Source organism: Quercus lobata, chromosome 4 (assembly GCF_001633185.2).
Source record: "Quercus lobata isolate SW786 chromosome 4, ValleyOak3.0 Primary Assembly, whole genome shotgun sequence".
NCBI lineage: Eukaryota > Viridiplantae > Streptophyta > Magnoliopsida > Fagales > Fagaceae > Quercus > Quercus lobata.
This window is the reverse complement of record NC_044907.1, coordinates 6,687,154-6,704,157: the sequence shown is the minus strand read 5'-3', so window position 1 is coordinate 6,704,157 and position 17,004 is coordinate 6,687,154. Positions and strand designations below refer to the sequence as shown.

The following is a 17,004-nucleotide window of genomic DNA, read 5'->3' as shown; positions in this document are numbered from 1 at the left end:
CTCCAGCATTAAGCCTCCGCTCCATGGACTAAGCCTCCAAAAATCTCCCATTAAAAACCACACAATATTATTCGAGTCGGGTCGGGTCGTCAACATGAATCAAATGATACCCTTAAAGTGTGGATGAAATGTTTTATAATGCTTAAATTTATAAAAGATACTAGTGAAAGTTCCATGCGTTGCATGGCTTTAATCCTAAATTTTCTTTATATATTTTTTTGAGAAATTATAACTAAATGAGTTATTATTACATAATTTTAGAATTATTTTCTAACTATATATAAGACAACTGATGATTATGTACATTCAACTTTTACAAATCTAAAGATTAACTGTTCATTAGTTTTGACTAAGTTTATATGAAATCATTGTGTCATTTTTTTCCCTGCTATTCTTTGTTGCTACATATGATTCTTGTGCTTTGGTTGGACAATGTCCTCTGCTTTGTAATGGCCCAAACACCTTAGGAAGTGAAATGCCTCCAGTTAGATATGTTGATGTTTCCAATATTTGTGTAATTTGAAATGTTAAACACATAACACTTATCACCCAAATTAGATTTATTGTACATTACTTGTAGCAAAAATTAATAAATTCAATACATACAGACTCATCCAAACCACACAGACCAACCACTCTTTCACAAAAAAACCATATGGCTCCTAAAGTAAGGACTTGCCACGTGAATACACAGATATGCAACCCTTTGTAATGCACCGTTTTCAAGGATGCAGAGCATCCCTGTAAAGTTTATGCATCAATTTTGGGGGTGAGCTGTCCACCATTACTACACTGATGTTCGTAATGCTACATGTGCTGCTCAACAATTTGGTACGTTCTTTGGTTTTCCATTGAGCTTACATGATTTTCTTCATTCAACGATTTCGAATTTTTCAACAAATTCAAATGATCAATACATTAGTACACAGTTTTCCATTTAATTTTCACGATTTTGTACATTTAACGAATTCAAACTTTTCAACAAATTCAAACTATCTGTACATCTAATTTACACAATTTTATTTTGTACTTTCAAGATTTTATACAATCAACGAAATCAAATTCGAACGATCTGTACATCTAAATTTTGTTTTTTACAAATTCGAATGATCTGTACATCTAATGTACACAATAACTAAATGAATTTTCACGATTTTGTACTTTCAACGAAATCAAATTTCTCAACAAGTCCAGAATATTTGTACATCTATACATCTATTCAAATCTGCTTACTACATTCATAAAATTTGTTTTCTGCATTAATTAAAACTATTCATTGTTTTCTCATAAAAATTGTTCACTGTTTTCTACATAAACTATTTCTTGGATTTTGCATAAAATTATTTTCTATTCAGCATTATTTAAAAAATTGTTCACTCTCTTTTCTGCATAAATTATTCTATGTTCACTACATAAATTGTTCATTGTTCATTGTTCATTGTTTTCTCATAAAACACCTAGTGAAATCATGTTTTCTAAATTTAAAAGCCAAATCTGAATGCTTTTTCTTGTTTGAATTTCACAATAATCGAATCTATTTTTCTGCATTGATAAAATCTGTTTCTACATTAATATAATTTGCTCTCTACACATCATGTTTACTGCATATTCAAATCTGCTTACTGCATTCATAAAATCTTTTTGAGGGGGAGAGAGTACAAAAGTCTTTTTGAGGGAGAGGGAAGGCTATTACAAAAGGCTTTCTAAAACTTGGAACTTAAACGCTTAGAATCTTAGAAACTTAGAAACTTGTCTTCTGTCTTTGTAGTCCGTCTCTTTTATAGGTGAAATGAACCATGGTAAAGTAGGTAAATTTAATTCAAGTTAATCTGTCGGTGGTATGGAAATTAGTACTGATGAGTAGTAGTCTGTCTGCGTCTGTCTGGGAATCTTTCAGATCTCGGGAATCTATTAGATCTCTTTTTACGCATGCTAGTAAATAGTAGTAACTTTTGAACACCTGTCTGGACTGTCTTGATTTGTCTGGAAGCTATTCACGCGTGCTAGTGAATAGTAATCTGTCATGGATGCCATCTTCGGTGGTTCTACCCAAGCCATTAAAGATGCAATGGTTGTCCTGAATCAAGAAATTATGTAATTGTGGTAGTCAATGTTGATGTGAATTTGAATTGGTTCAGAACCTTAGGAACAAATACAACGAGTCCATGGCTTAGGTGATTATCTTGTTTTGTGTTTCATTCTCTTTTCCCTTTGCATACAAATTTCATTCTAGATATGATTCACATTTATTTGTTCATTCTAATGATTTCTGCCTTTATATAAACTACAAAATGAAAATTCTTTGTTTGGGTTCTTAATTTTGAATAAACAGAGTAATATCAATAACATTCTGGTGAATGATCATTATTGACAACTACCCTCTAGGAAGCTGTTTTATATTCAGGTATTTGTTATTTTGTTAGCTTTAACACATTATTAAATAATTTACGCAAAAAAGAGAGTAAACAATTTTTTAAATAATGCTGAACAGAAAATAATTTTATGCAGAATACTAGAAATAGTTTATGCAGAAAACAGATTTTATGAATGCAGTAAGCAGATTCGAATATACAGTAAACATGATGTACAGAGAGGAAATTTTATTAATGTAGAAACATATTTTATCAATGCAGAGAAAAAGAGATTCGATTATTGTGAAATTCAAACATGAAAAAGCATTCAAATTTGGCTTTTAAATTTAGAAATCACGATTTCACTAGATGTTTTATGAGAAAACAGTGAACAGTTTTTAAATAGTGAACAGAAAATAATTTACGCAGAAAAAAGAGTGAACAACTTGTTATAAAGTTTACACAGTAAGTTGTTATTAATTCTCATCTGGACCTATTAGTGACATTATATTTTTCCCTACCATTAACAACTTGTCATGCAGACTTTATTATGAAATTTTTGAAAAAATATTGTGTCCATAACTTGCATAAAGAGAGGTAATTAAAACATATATATCTTGTCTTTTTTGGTAATTTACAAATCAAACCGCCACTTTTATAAGTATTAGCCAAACACTCAACTTTGTCAAAAAGCATTTTTTGATAGTTTTTACCAAACATGCTACTTTAAAAAAAAAAAAAACTCAGTTTCATATTTTACTTTTTAAAACTTCCACTTTTTCCAAAAGAACTGTTTGAAAAAGCTGAACCAAACTCACCTTAGTAGAACTAATAGATTGTGGTTTTTTTTTTAGTTGCAACTTACGCATATGCAAGTAACAATAAAGAATATAAAGAAAATTTAGGATTAAAGCCATGCAACGCATGGAACTTTCACTAGTATCTTTTATAAATTTAAGCATTATAAAACATTTCATCCACACTTTAAGGGTATCATTTGATTCATGTTGACGATTCGACCCGACTTGAATAATAATGGGAGATTTTTGGAGGCTTAGTCCATGGAAATTAAATTCATATTTTGAAATTAAAATCTCTATATTTTACAATGCTTCTATTTAAATAAATATAAACATAAAAAATAAAAAAGCTACTTATTTTTATGTTTATGTTTATTTGTCAATAATCCCAACAACCAAAAAAAAAAAAATTTATAAGGAACTCGAGTTTATTAAACTCGAGTTCCTTAGAAAAAAAAATAAGGAACTCGAGTTTAATAAACTCGAGTTCCTTACAAGGTACTCGAGCTCACCAAGCTTGAGTACCTTAGAAAAAAAAAAAAAACATTTTTTAATGGCCCAATTCCACCTCAGCAGCGCCACGGTGGCAAAACTTCTAGGAACTCGAGTTTAAGAAACTCGAGTTCCATAAAAAGTGGTATTCTCCTATATAGTTCCGAAACAGTGTTTTTCTACAAAATATTTCAAAAATTCGTGGTATTGGGCCATTTTGGCCGAAAAAACTTATATAAAGCTAGGTGGGCCATCACAGAACTACCATCCACTAAAATCCACACATTTGGCAAAGACCCTAACTTTTTTTCTTTTCACAAAAGCATAAAGCAGATTGTATTGAGTCTATTATTGACCATAAAAATTAAAAGTCACCCATCTGTATTTAGTCCTCTCTCCCACATGCCAAGATCCAGATCCAAGTCCAAAGCAAAACCCAAACCCACATAGTTCCAAACTTCCCAAATTTCCATACTTTATTTTATTTTATTAAAACACTACAAATTTAATTAAATCTTCAACGGTCAAAAAAAATTGGTGAAACCGAAAGCCCCACTTAACGTTCACTCTCTCTCTCTCTCTTCCTCACTCCACTAACGGTCATATTTCATCTCCTCACCACTCACTGTCTCTCCCAATCCCAAAGCTCTCTCTCTCTGTGTCTCTGTCTTTCTCTGTGTGTGTGTAATGGAACCAGCAAAAATCGATTGGAAGAGAATAGAGTCAATATTTGTGGAGGACGAACTGTATGAGCACATAAACGCACCCAAGTGGGTGGATTTCTTGGCTCCGCACGAATCTGTGGATGATGAGGCCTGGTTTTGCAGACCCAGTAAGCTTTTCTTCCTTTTCAACCACTATACTCAAATACCTTGTTGTGAATGAATCGAATTTGCTTCTTTTTTTTTTTTTTGAGTTTTTGGGTGTAATACTATAATGGGAAGGTTTATTTTTGTGGAGTAGTGTTGTACATTTTTCAGAAGCATGTGTGTTTGGTGATTATAGCTGAGAATTGTGTTGGTGCTTTTTTTATGTGAAATGTTTTGTGAAATTGTCTTTGATTTTGCAGATTGCAAGCATCCGAAGACTGCTGAGGATTTTCTCAAGTCAACTCCTTCTAAGGTTTGTAGTCTTGGTTTTTTTTTAATGCTTTCTTGGATGCTTTAGTATTGTTTGGTTGCTCAGAAAATGGAGGAAAATAAAGAAGAAGAATGAAATTTTGAATCTTGGGTTGATTCTTTAAGTGGGTACCTAAGATGTATTAACAATATTACCTTCACTTTGGCTTGTGAGCTAGACTGAAGTGACCATTTTAAGTTTATGCTTTAGTATTGTTTGGTTGCTCAGAAAATGTAATAAAATAAAAAAGAAAGAAAGTTTGAATCTTGGGTTGATTCTTTATGTGGGGACTATTTTAAGCTTCTTTACTCAAAAAAAGATGGAAGATTCAAGATTTCGTTTTCTTTTCTTTTCCTCACTTTTCCTAGTAACCAAACAGAAGTTTAATCCTATATAACTGGCTGATTTTCTCAATTGTTTTCCCTTTTTTGGGTTTGGTGAAGCTCACAAGCTCAGCTAATGGTTCTGAATCTTTTCCACTCCGTGATCAAAGTAAAAGGTACTAATGAAAATCCTAGCTTTATTACAGTCCAATTCAATTAGAGTTTTTCTATAGTTTATCTAAATGATTTTTTTTTTTTTTTGGTTCCAATTAATTTAGAGATGCAAAATTGAAGAGAAGAGGGCTTAACAATCCCAAATTCAATGAAGATAGCGAAAATCAAAACCCAAATTTATCAACTCCTCCAGTTCACCCTGCCAAGTCCACGAAGACAGCAATCAAATCAAGCACAGAGAAGAAGAAAATGGTTAATGACATGCCACAGAACAATGAGTTGCCGAGGCTGAAAGGCACTCTCTCGGCAAGGAACTTGTTTGCAGGGCGGGATATACTTAATCAGATCACTGAGTTTTGCAATGAATTGAAGAGAATGGCGACGAGGACGAGGGAGAGAGAGACTGTGGAGAGGTTGATTGTGGAGAAGAGTAATGTGTGTGTGGAGGAAAAGGCGACAAAGGAGGGTTCTTGTGAAGTTTTGGGGAAAGTGAATGAGAAGGATAAGGAGAAGGAGAGGAAACCATTGCTTGAAGTGGATAAAGAAAAGTCTCTAGGAATGGAGGAAAGCAGTGTTAAAGAGAAGCTGAGGAGGAAGAAGTAAGTTTGTTTTGCCCTCTCTTATTTTTAAGAAGATATCTTGTGCATCTAGCATATGCATCATCTCTCTCACAACATACAATTGTGTGAGACTCATTTTTTGAGAGAGATGAGGCATATTATAGATGTACAAGACACTTTTTGCTCAATTTGTGTATACATGTGTGTGTGTGTGTGTAAATCTGCAATCTTATTTGTGTGTATGAATTCTAATGGCATGATTTCAGTAGCTAGATAAGTTCACTTACAATAGATTATGGAATTAGTATTATAATCTCCTTAGAAGTTGATATTGAGCGCAGGAAATCCTTTGTTTAGAACCATCTTTGATGCAACTAATTAAGTGGTGATTAGTAATGGCAAATGAACCATCATATCTGTCACACCATATCATGCATATGCCAGATCTATGAGACAAATATTGCTCAATTTGTGTGCCAGTGTTTGTGTTTGTGTGTGTAATGGAATGATTTCACTTAACTGAGCAAGTTCACATACAAATTTGAAACAATGTCTATGAAATTGGTATTATAATCACCTAATCAAGTTGCCATTGAGTGCATGAAGTTCTTTGTTTAGAACCACCATCGATGCAACTAATTGAGTGGTGATTAGTAACAAGAAGAAGTATATGCAAGATGGATGATTGTGCACATTTATATAATGGATCTTGGACAAGCAATTTAATCGGTGAACAATGGGCTAATCTCAAATGTTGGAAAGTTGGGACCATTGGAGTCCACAAAATGGTTATCCAATGGTTGTGAAAGTCTCATTAGGCAGATTGTTAAATGAAGGGTTTAAACTATTGATCTATTTAGCAGCGGTTCAATTCACAAATTGTGTATTCAAGTTAGCTCCTCTTTCAAATAAAATTATCTTTATTTATTAAAAAAAAAGGCTTTAAATGATTGACCATATTTCATTTTTGGTATTATGATTATGAGATTATATGTGACGATTATCTGTGCAGAAGAGCTGATGAGGCAGAGAATGTTCCAATTTCTCTTGATTTGAACAATGTAAAGCACAAAAGAGAGGAAAGCCTGCTGCAAATTCGGACAAATCCTCCCTCTCCCCAATGCTTTTCTGCTACTCGTGGACCAACCAAAATCACCCCATCAAAGGCTACCAAATCCAGGATGATGGTATGTACTACTTTAAAAACATAATGAAAAACATGATTAGGAGGAGGCACATCTAGCTCATCTAGATTGAGCTTTAGGCTTCAAAGCTCGTGAATGTTGATCTAATCCTCGAGTGCAAACTACTTTTGGTTAGCAATTATTATATGCTTATCCAGATTATTCAATTATGGAGGTAGGTCCCGCAATAAATGTGTCAATGGGAGTCACAAGATCAATTGAAGAGGATTTACTCCCATTGACACATTTATTGCAGCAGGACCTACATTGATCCTTACTCCTTACCCAAACTCCGTAAAATACTTTATTTGAATGTTTGACAAATAATATTGCACTCAAGAAGTAATTACGGTTGTTGCCACCTTAGTAATTATGTTTGTTGCACCAATGATGTTATGACTTTCACTTGCAGCAAATATGTAGTAGACTGGATTCCATGCAAGTCTTTTTGCTTAAAACTATGAATTACCAATTTCCTGATTGATTTGTATTTTTACAGGCTACACAGGAGAGGGGGATACTTCAAGAAGTAGAGCAAAGTAAGGAGGTGATGAAAGGGGAATCTGCAGATAAAGGCCGACCTGAATCTATTGTTGAAGGAAGAGAAGCAAGAGCCTTGGATGTATTTTGGTTCCTTAAGCCTTGCACACTATCCAACTAATTGGTTCACAATTGAACAAGAAATTCAAATTCATTCTTTCATTCTTTTTAGTGTACCTGCCTCATTGTTGTATCTTATAGTTTTTCTTCTTAATTATTCATTTGGTGTTGATAATATAACTGTAATAATAAAGAAACTCAATAATTGTACTAAAATTTCATATTACATCAATAAAATGTTGTATCTTAATATCTCCATTCCTATGGAGTATTTCTGAACATGTTAGTGAATCATAAGCATGTCATATTTATTCATGAGAGACAAATCAGTGAATCACAAGACCAATCAGTGGGTTATTTTGTTCTTTTCAGGCTGATTGGTGATGGTGAGTGCTCCTTTTGCTACAAACTCTAAGCAGTATATTTTACCAAGAAATCCAAAGCAAAAGCTTGGATTAGAACCTCTAACTCCATCTTAAGATCAAGGCAATATAACCAATGTTCTAAGAAAAGTGAAAACAATTGGTGTCATGGTTCTCTTTCCTTGTCTTTTGCCTAGTGTTGATATTATTATACACAAGACAACTCAGATTTGTCGAGGGGGTTCTTCCAGATAAGATAGGGATAGAAAGCTACATTGATCCTTTCTCTGTTGCTATGCTTCTGCTCTTAGCACAATGCACTACAGTGTTGTGCATGTTTGACACCTCAATTCTGTCACTCTTGCAGAGGCTCGTACAAAAAAAGGTACAGAAGAAAAAAAAATCTACATTTGCAGCTAGAATGGGTTAAGAATTAAGCTGCTGAGGTTCCTGTTTTTTTGTTACTTTTTTATTTGTTGGATTGACACATATGTCGGTGCCCGAGATATATTTGAAAGTAAAAACCTTCTTTCCCATAGTATCCACATGATATAATCCATCAATTGGAGCCTGCCATACATACTATTTCTTTTCCCTTGTAATATAACTAAAGTTTAAATAAAAATTGATATAGTGCAATTGGTAAATTTATATGAAACACTGAAAATGGGACAAAAGATTTTTACTTATATGTTGATTGGCCTAGTAATAATAGCATAGACCAACATGCCTCAAGTAATGGGTTTAAATTCCACCCTTTGCAATGTGTTGCGGCTCCTTATACCCCACCTGTAGGCTGTTGGCCTCCCCGCCCACTCCAATTTATCATCTGTGTAAACTAGTTCATACATACCAGGAAAATATATATATATATATATATATATATATAGATAGATGCATGATGCATACACCAATTACCATATGAATGTTAAAAGAAAAGAAATGTGTTTGTCTTTATATTTTCTGAAATAATACTCAACACATTTGTATTGCCTTGAACCGGGGATCAATTCTCCACTCTTCCACTAATTATCCCAAAAAAGACAGGAAAACAAAAAACATAATTCCACAATAAAAGCCACAATCCCAGAAGCAAAAATATATACCAATTGCCATAAGAATGTTAAAAGAAAAGAAAATGTTCTTCCTTATATTGCCTTGAAATAATACTCAATTCATTTGTACTGCCTTGAACCAGGGATCAATTCTCCATACTTCCACTAATTATCCAAAGAAAAAAAAAGGGAAAAACGAAAATCATAATTCCACAATTAAAGCCACAATCCCAGAAGCAAAAACAACTTTTCTGGAAAACATTAACAATCTAAGTCATATCAAAATGAAAAGAACAAGTCTAAAACTAAATTTGAAGAGAAAAAAGAAAAAAGAAAAAAAACTATTAAAACAAGGATCTGATCTTTCTAAATCTACCTCATGTTGCTGCAAAGCATACAATCCACAAGCCTAGACCAAACCACACGAACTCTTGGATACACCCTATTGGTATATATTCTTGATTCCCTTAGAAAACCTTCCACAGCCTCTAAAAAGAGGTTCAAGCTTCTAACAGGAGGAACATAGAGAGTCAGAGGCACAGCAGAGAAAGCCAATGTGAAGAACAGTTGCAACACCATCTGGGATATTTGGAGATTGACACAAAGAAATGAACTTGATATCTCAAAGGTTCTTGGACAAAGATTCTTTATATGTGTTACAAAGAGATAGGAAAGACAAGGCAACAAAAAAGGAGGACTTTTTTGAGAGATTGGTAGAAATTTTGAGAGCAAAAGGAAAAGAAAGAAGGGTCTCAAGAAAGTGCAGATGAATTTCTAGAAATATGAAGAAGTCAGATTTGTTGAAAAATGAAGAAGTTTTACTGGTAGTTGGAACTTGAAAACGTGAGGCTGACTTCTCTACCATTTGTATAGTCTGAATTTATAATCTCTACATGTGTATCTTCATGTCTACCACCACTTCTTTTAACTTATCAATGTCAATAGTCAATAGTCAATACTCTTTTCTTTTTTTCTTTTTTCTTTTTTCAATTACATCAAAAATAGTAATTTAGAAAATTGAAATTTTTTTCCTTTTTTCAAAGACAATAATTACTATATAATTTTCCCCGGAAAAAGTTGGTTATTAGAAGGTAATTGAAACTAGAATGGCAACAGGACTAATTAATATTAATTTTGAAAATTGACATTTTGTTTCCCTTCTGTCTTACCAAGACGATAAACTACTATATAATATTCCCTTGAAAATGTTGGTTAGAAAGTAAGGGGTGTTTGGTAATGTTGTTCCAGTAACGTTGTTTGTATTTTTTACAAATATGTATGAATAAAAAAGTGTGTAAAAATACGTATAATATTATTTAAACACTGAAAACTGTTGTTCTAATTACACTACCAAACAGCCCCTAAATGAAACTAGGATGGCAACAAGAAAAGGCATGGTAAGATCATGAGTGCTCCATTCCTATCTCTTATTTGGGGAAAGGAGGATGGGAACGGATTAGTTGAAAACGAGACAAGTTAAAGGTATTATGTCATCTCAAATAAGGTTATTCTGTCATTTATGAGATAATGATGAAAGAGAAAATTGACGCATAACCATGAGAATGTTAAGAAAGATAGGAAAAAAAATGCAAGAGACAATAAAAAATAAATATAAATTATTTACATTATGTAACATACATACATATCTACATATATGTATTTGGGGTTGCAGCCTGCAAGTCTTAATTTGCTCCATCACCTGTTAGAGATTAGAAAAACCACATTGGTTTGGGTGAATTAAGCAAAATGAGATGTATTTTTCAGTCCCAAATAAAACAAAATTTGATATAAGGAGTAAATAAAATCAATTTTCTGCGAGAAACTTACACATCCATATGATTCCAAAAAAAACTTTTAACATATATACCAACAAGAAAAATAAAGGAAAGCCATTTATAGGCTCTCTTTGACCCAACTTGGGTATATGCATAAAAAGCATTAGTCTAATCATTTCTTTTAATCGTTCATTTATTTTAAATGAAAATGACTTTTTTTGGAATAGGGTTCAACTCCCTCTTGGAGGTAGATAGAGGTTTGTTAGTAGTTGTGTTTGGGTTGGTAGAGAAAGAAATTTATTGTCTTAGGAACTTGCAATCCCTCCTTCTTCCACAAAAAGGGGAGGGAAGCAAGGAGTAAATAGAGAAAATTCCAAAAATATTACAAAATGGTGCTTTGTTTTTGTTTTTTGTTTTTTGAAAGGAACAAAATGGTACTTTGTTAATTTTGTGTATGGCTTTGTTTTGTCTATCAACCTTCCATCAAGTGTAGTTTCAATTTTAAATATTTCACACAACCCCCTCCACCCTTTTGTGAATATATATTTATATATATATATATATACACATACATACACATATAATTGACAGTGGCCAAACTTGAACTCTAAATGTTTCCATTAAAAACAACAAGAAGTATCAATTGAATTATAAGGCTTTTAGACCCTCCCCGAGAATATAGTCACGAGGCATGACATATCATATGAAAGTTAAAATCATTCTTTTTGGTAAAAGAAAAATGGTCATGTTAATGGGTGTCTTTAAGACAATTGTTAATAAACCATATTAAAAAAAAATTTGACTCCACTTTTATTAGAAACTAGTATTATGCTTGTGCGATGCACAACTTGATAAAAAATTATATATAAATTTAAAATATATATATATATATATATATATATATACATTGATAATATAATCAAATCTAATAACAAATTAAATAGTAAAAATATTTTTAAAAATTAAGTTACATGGAAAATGTATATTATGTAAGGTTTTTTTTTTTTTTTTGCAAAACAAAATATTATAAAATATTTAAAAAAATTATGGCAAGTTTTAATTTTCTAAAAGCTCTTATTAGTAAAATTTTAATTTAATTATATATATAATATTCTATAAATATTGCTACAATTTAAGATGCATTAGACCCCTTTTTTTAGTGTAGTATACGGTTGCTACAATTTTAGATGCATTAAATCTTTTGATTTAGTGACCACTACACACCCTTGGTGCGATGGTCACTCCACAAGTATAAGTGCTTGTGGGGTGTGGGGGACAAGGGACAAGGTTCAAGTCTCCAAGAGGGAGCTTTCATACACATATACACTTAGATTAGGTTATAGTAGAATTTCTATCTTATATCAAAAAAAAAAAAAAAAAAAAGATCTTTTGATTTAGTTTAGTGTACATTGAAGCAATTTAAGATGCATTAAACCTCTTTTTTTTTTTGTAGTATACGGTTACTGCAATTTAAGATGCATTAAAACTTTTAAGATGCATTCAACTGATTGATTTAGTGTAGTATACATTGGTGCAATTTAAAATGCATTAGACTTCTTTTTTTAGCATAGTATATGGTTGCTGCTATTTAAAATGCATTTAAAAAAAAATTTAGTGGAGTAATTAAAAAAAAAAAGAATTGGATTACACTATGTCTACATTGCTGCAATTTAATACGCATTAGACTTTTTTACGTAAATATTTTCTTTTTATAATCTAAAAATCTAAAAAAAAAAATTGTAATTCGGTACCGCCACTTGACGCAACCATGACTTTTAAACTCAACTTTTATTATATAGTATATGATATAAAAAATTGTCAAAAAAAAAATTAATTACTTTATCATTTTTCCATATCATTTTTTCATAAAATATTTTTAAAAATAATTTTTAAACTAATACCCCTAAAGCATCTTTTAACATTTCCGAAAGAAATACCAAGATCTCAGAAATTTAGCTATATCTCAATTCCAAAATTGCCTCTTTGTTTGCCTCAAAGGTTAGGCCAAAAAAAGAAGGATGAAAGGACTTTTTGTTTTCTTATTAATGTAAGTTTATTATTATATTATATTCATTTGGCTTTTTGTAATAAAGTATGTTTTTTTTTACAAGGAAAGCAAAGCATTGATAATGAATGGTTTGTAATGGTGTTCACACGTAAAGCATGGCAGATGGAGCCCATTGTTTGTGATCCTTAATAAGAGTTCCAAAAGAAGGCTGAAAGTGTCGATGTCATTTATGACCATTATGGACCACGACAATAATACCCTCATTAACACGTCCTCTCAATTCCCACTCTCACCTATGGTGTCATTGCGAGTATATCACATTCCAAGGTTTTGTTTGATAAGTCACATCTATGTAAAGGATAAGGGTGTTTCTTTAATTTTTTTCTTCTCACACCTAACTGATAAGGGTGTATAGTTTAGAAAAATCCAGAAAACCATTGTCACAAAAACTACAACTTTTTTTTAATAATAATTTTATCAGAAGAAAAAAAAATTGTTGGTCACTTAGTCAACTATATATTATTGATGTTGTTTAAGAAATTCAATTTTTTAAGGGAATAATATATCATTCAATGTATTGTTTATGGCAAAAGATAAATGGTGCTTGTTAAAGTTTGTCAATGTGAGTCCTACATTAAAAAAATTGAGTAAATAGGAGAAAAAACACCACAAGGTTGGCAATAAAGATTTGGACAAAATTGCCCTCTTAAAGAAGACACGGCTTAGGGGCATTTTTCTTCTTTGGAGAAAATTGTCCCCTTAACACATTTCTCTCTATTTCACTTTTTATTTTCCACCAAATCTTATTTTACCAATATTTTACTATCCACTTTCTTTCACTTTACCAATATCAAACTCAATTTCTTCCCCTTTACCAATATCAAAGAGAAGAAGGGATGAAGAAATGCCAATGAAGGATTGAAAAATAATTAAACAAGGTATTACTCTTGTATTTTATTTGATTCATAGTTATTTTTTAAAAATAGGTTAAAATTAATATGATGTTAATTTTTATTTTTGATACATGTATATTGTAACACTAATGGATGAGAATGTAATTGCAAGTGACAGTCAATACTTTGCTCCAAAAGATTGCTTTGATTTAAATGAACCACTTTAGGAAGTTATTATAATTTTATTTTATTTGTGATTTACATTTCATTTATCATAGAATATTTTTAAACTCTTTTTAATATAGCACCAAAATTAATATAATGTTAATTTTTACTTCTAATACATGTATTATAGCACCAATGGATGAGAATATAGTTGCAAGTGAGACTCACTACTTTACTCCAAAAAATTGTTTTGACTTAAATAAATCCCTTCAAGAAGGTATTATAATTTTATTTTATTTGTAAATTTACATTCCATTTATCATAGATTATGATGGTTTTAAACTCTTGTTTTAATATAGCACTAATGGATGACAATGTAGATGCAAGTGAGACTCATCAATTTGTTCCAATGAATTATTTTGACTTAAATGAATTGTTTCAAGAAGGTATTATTATTTTCATTTTATTTTTAATATATAATTCATATATCATATAATATGATGTTGATTGTTTTTTTAATTTTTGTTTTAATATAGCACAACTTGATGATGATTTGATTGCAAGTGAGGTTCATGGAAGTGTTTCAAAGAATTGTGTTGAATTAAATGAGCTTCCAAATGATGGAAAAAATAATAATACTTATGGAGATGAAATAATTGATTGGAATGAATGTCCAATAGATGAAATGGAAGTTATTGAAGAACATGAAGATATAAATTCAATAGAAAATGAGTTTGAGCCTTTTGTTGGTCAATGTTTTCCTAATGAAGAAGAAACTTTCATTTTCTATAAAAATTATGCAAATCGATATGGTTTTATCATTTGAAAGGGTTGTACTGAGAAAAAAAAAAATAGTAAGATGTGATTTTTTTTTTTTTTTTTTTTTGGTTGTCATTGACGAGGTAAACAACCTCTAAAAATAGTTGATCCGTCTAAGGAGCAACGAAATAGGAAGTCTTTAAAATGTGGATGTAAAGCTCATCTAAGTATCATTTTACGAAAATCATTTGATATTTTTCCTCGAGAATGGCATGTAACTAAGTTTGTTGTAGACCACAATCATGATTTGTTCTCTCCTTTGGAGGTGCGATTTCTTCTAGCCAATCGAGTTATCACTATAGATGATGAAAAATGAATTTTCTTATTGAAAGAAGCTGAAATTTCAATTAAAGAGGTAATGTGTGACATGAAACTTGAGAGGCATTTGAAACATGGACAACTTCCATTTTTTCAAAGGGATATTCATAATCTTTATGTGAAAATGGGGAGGAAGAATGCAAAGAATGATGCCATGGATCTCCTACAATTTTGCAAAGTTGCTAAAGAAGAGAACTCTAGATTCCAATAAGCATTTACAACCAAAGAAGAAAATAGATTGGAGCATATTTTTGGGTCACCTACTCATTGTTTTGATTGGTACCAAAAATATGGGGATGTTGTTTTTTTTACTACTTACAAGGTGAATGCTTATAATATGCTTTTTGGTATTTTTGTTGGTATCAATAATCATGGAAAGACAATTTTCTTTGATTGTGCACTTCTTCGAAATGAAACAACAAGTGCCTTTCGATGGTTAATGAAGGTACATTCTTTGTCTAATAAATTTGTACAATTTTTTTTTTTAATTTTATTTGATTATTTAGTAGAATAATAATGTATATCCTTTAAAATATTTTCATGCTTTAGTAAATCTATATTTGATTAGCAGACTTTTGCATGCTTAATGAAGAATCAATCTAAGGCAATTTTGACGGACCAAGATCCATGGATTACCAAGGCATATCAAAAGAATTTTCGGCTACAAAGCATGCCTTTTGTATATGGCATATTACTGCTAAATTTAGCAGTTGGTTTACATCGATTTTTCGTAATCAATATTTAAATTGGTGCATAGGCTTCTATAAGTTATATAAGTTAAAGTCATATGAAGAGTTAGACGATCAATGGCTTCAAGTTATGACAAAATATGACATGCTCTCTAACAAACATGCAATTGGTTTATATCAAATCAAGCATTTTTGGGTACCATGTTACCTTCGTCGCCATTTTTTTGGGAATGACAACAACCGGAAAATCGGTAAGTATAAATGCATTTATTAAACGGTTTGTTAGTTCTCACACAAACTTGATCCAACTCATTAAACAAGTAAGTCATTATTTACCATTGATTTCTTTTGTTGTATATTTTTTTTTATTTGTTAATATTTGTAGTCTTCATGCGTCATACAAATTTTTTTAATATATTTTACTATTTGGAAATTTAGGTTGATCTTGCCATTGAAGATATTGAGCAAATACAATCACATGATATGATGTTGGACGGTTGGAGACATATAGAGGTTCTTCTTTGATATCAATGTCACCGTTAGAAGACCAAACACATAGTGTTTTGATGCCTAATGCTTTCAAGATTTTTCAAGAGGAGTTTGGGAGAGCAAAACAATATTTGGTGCTTCAAGAAAATGGTAATGAATTTGTGCTACAATATTATAAAGATGAAACTAGTCAAAGGCATAACGTATTATGGGATGGTAAGATGACATATTGTAATTGCAAAGAATTTTGAATTTTTGGGTATACTTTTTCATCACATACTTAGTGTATTCCTTCATAAAGATTGTTACCAAATTTCATTCTTGTATTTACCACCACGTTGGTGTCGTTAAGCATCATTAAGTGAAAAAGAATTGCAAGTGGTGGATAATGAAAATTTAGCGGACAAGGAAAATATGGTTGATGCTAATGTTAATGATATGATTGATTGAGATTGCTTCATTAATTTTCCTCTACTCTTAAAGACAAAAGGCCGCCCGAAGCAAAAACGAATGAAAGATGGAAGAGAATTACAAAAGAAAAAGAAGTCTTGTTGCCTTTGCAAGCATGTTGGCCATAACATTTCAACATGTCCAAAGAAAGATAATTGTACTTCCTCAAATGGTGCGGAAAAAAAAAAATTACTTCAAGTGAAATGGGATTGAATCCAATATTTTCTTTGAAATGTTAGGCATAAACTTTTGAGCTTGTAAAAGAAAGAAAAAAACTATAAAAATATTGTGTTTGTTAATTTTGACAATATTATGTCATTGGACTAAGATGCTTCTCCATGACAATATAATGCCTTTGTTAATTTTGACACTTCTCTT

General features: G+C 31.3%; 1 protein-coding gene across 2 annotated transcripts; it reads left to right on the top strand.

Moving 5' to 3' along the window:
• The first annotated feature begins 4,056 nt into the window (after nt 1–4,056).
• Nucleotides 4,057–7,873, top strand: LOC115983865. 2 transcript variants are annotated; one of them, XM_031106704.1, is made up of 6 exons: nt 4,057–4,475; nt 4,713–4,765; nt 5,206–5,261; nt 5,364–5,858; nt 6,835–7,006; nt 7,503–7,830. In XM_031106704.1, exons 1-6 carry the CDS (start codon nt 4,331–4,333, stop codon nt 7,662–7,664), a joined length of 1,083 nt encoding a protein of 360 aa, XP_030962564.1. In that variant the 5' UTR covers nt 4,057–4,330; the 3' UTR covers nt 7,665–7,830. The 2 variants fall into 2 exon arrangements, with proteins under 2 accessions (XP_030962564.1, XP_030962563.1); XM_031106703.1 differs by having other exon boundaries at nt 4,062–4,475; nt 6,832–7,006; nt 7,503–7,873.
• Nucleotides 7,874–17,004: the final 9,131 nt, after the last annotated feature.

Coding starts and splice junctions, on each gene's coding strand:
- LOC115983865 (XM_031106703.1), top strand. CDS start 4,331: ATGGAACCAGCAAAAATCGATTGGAAGAGAATAGAGTCAATATTTGTG. Junction 5,262..5,363: donor CTCCGTGATCAAAGTAAAAG/GTACTAATGAAA, acceptor CAATTAATTTAG/AGATGCAAAATTGAAGAGAA. Junction 5,859..6,831: donor GAGAAGCTGAGGAGGAAGAA/GTAAGTTTGTTT, acceptor TTATCTGTGCAG/AAGAGCTGATGAGGCAGAGA.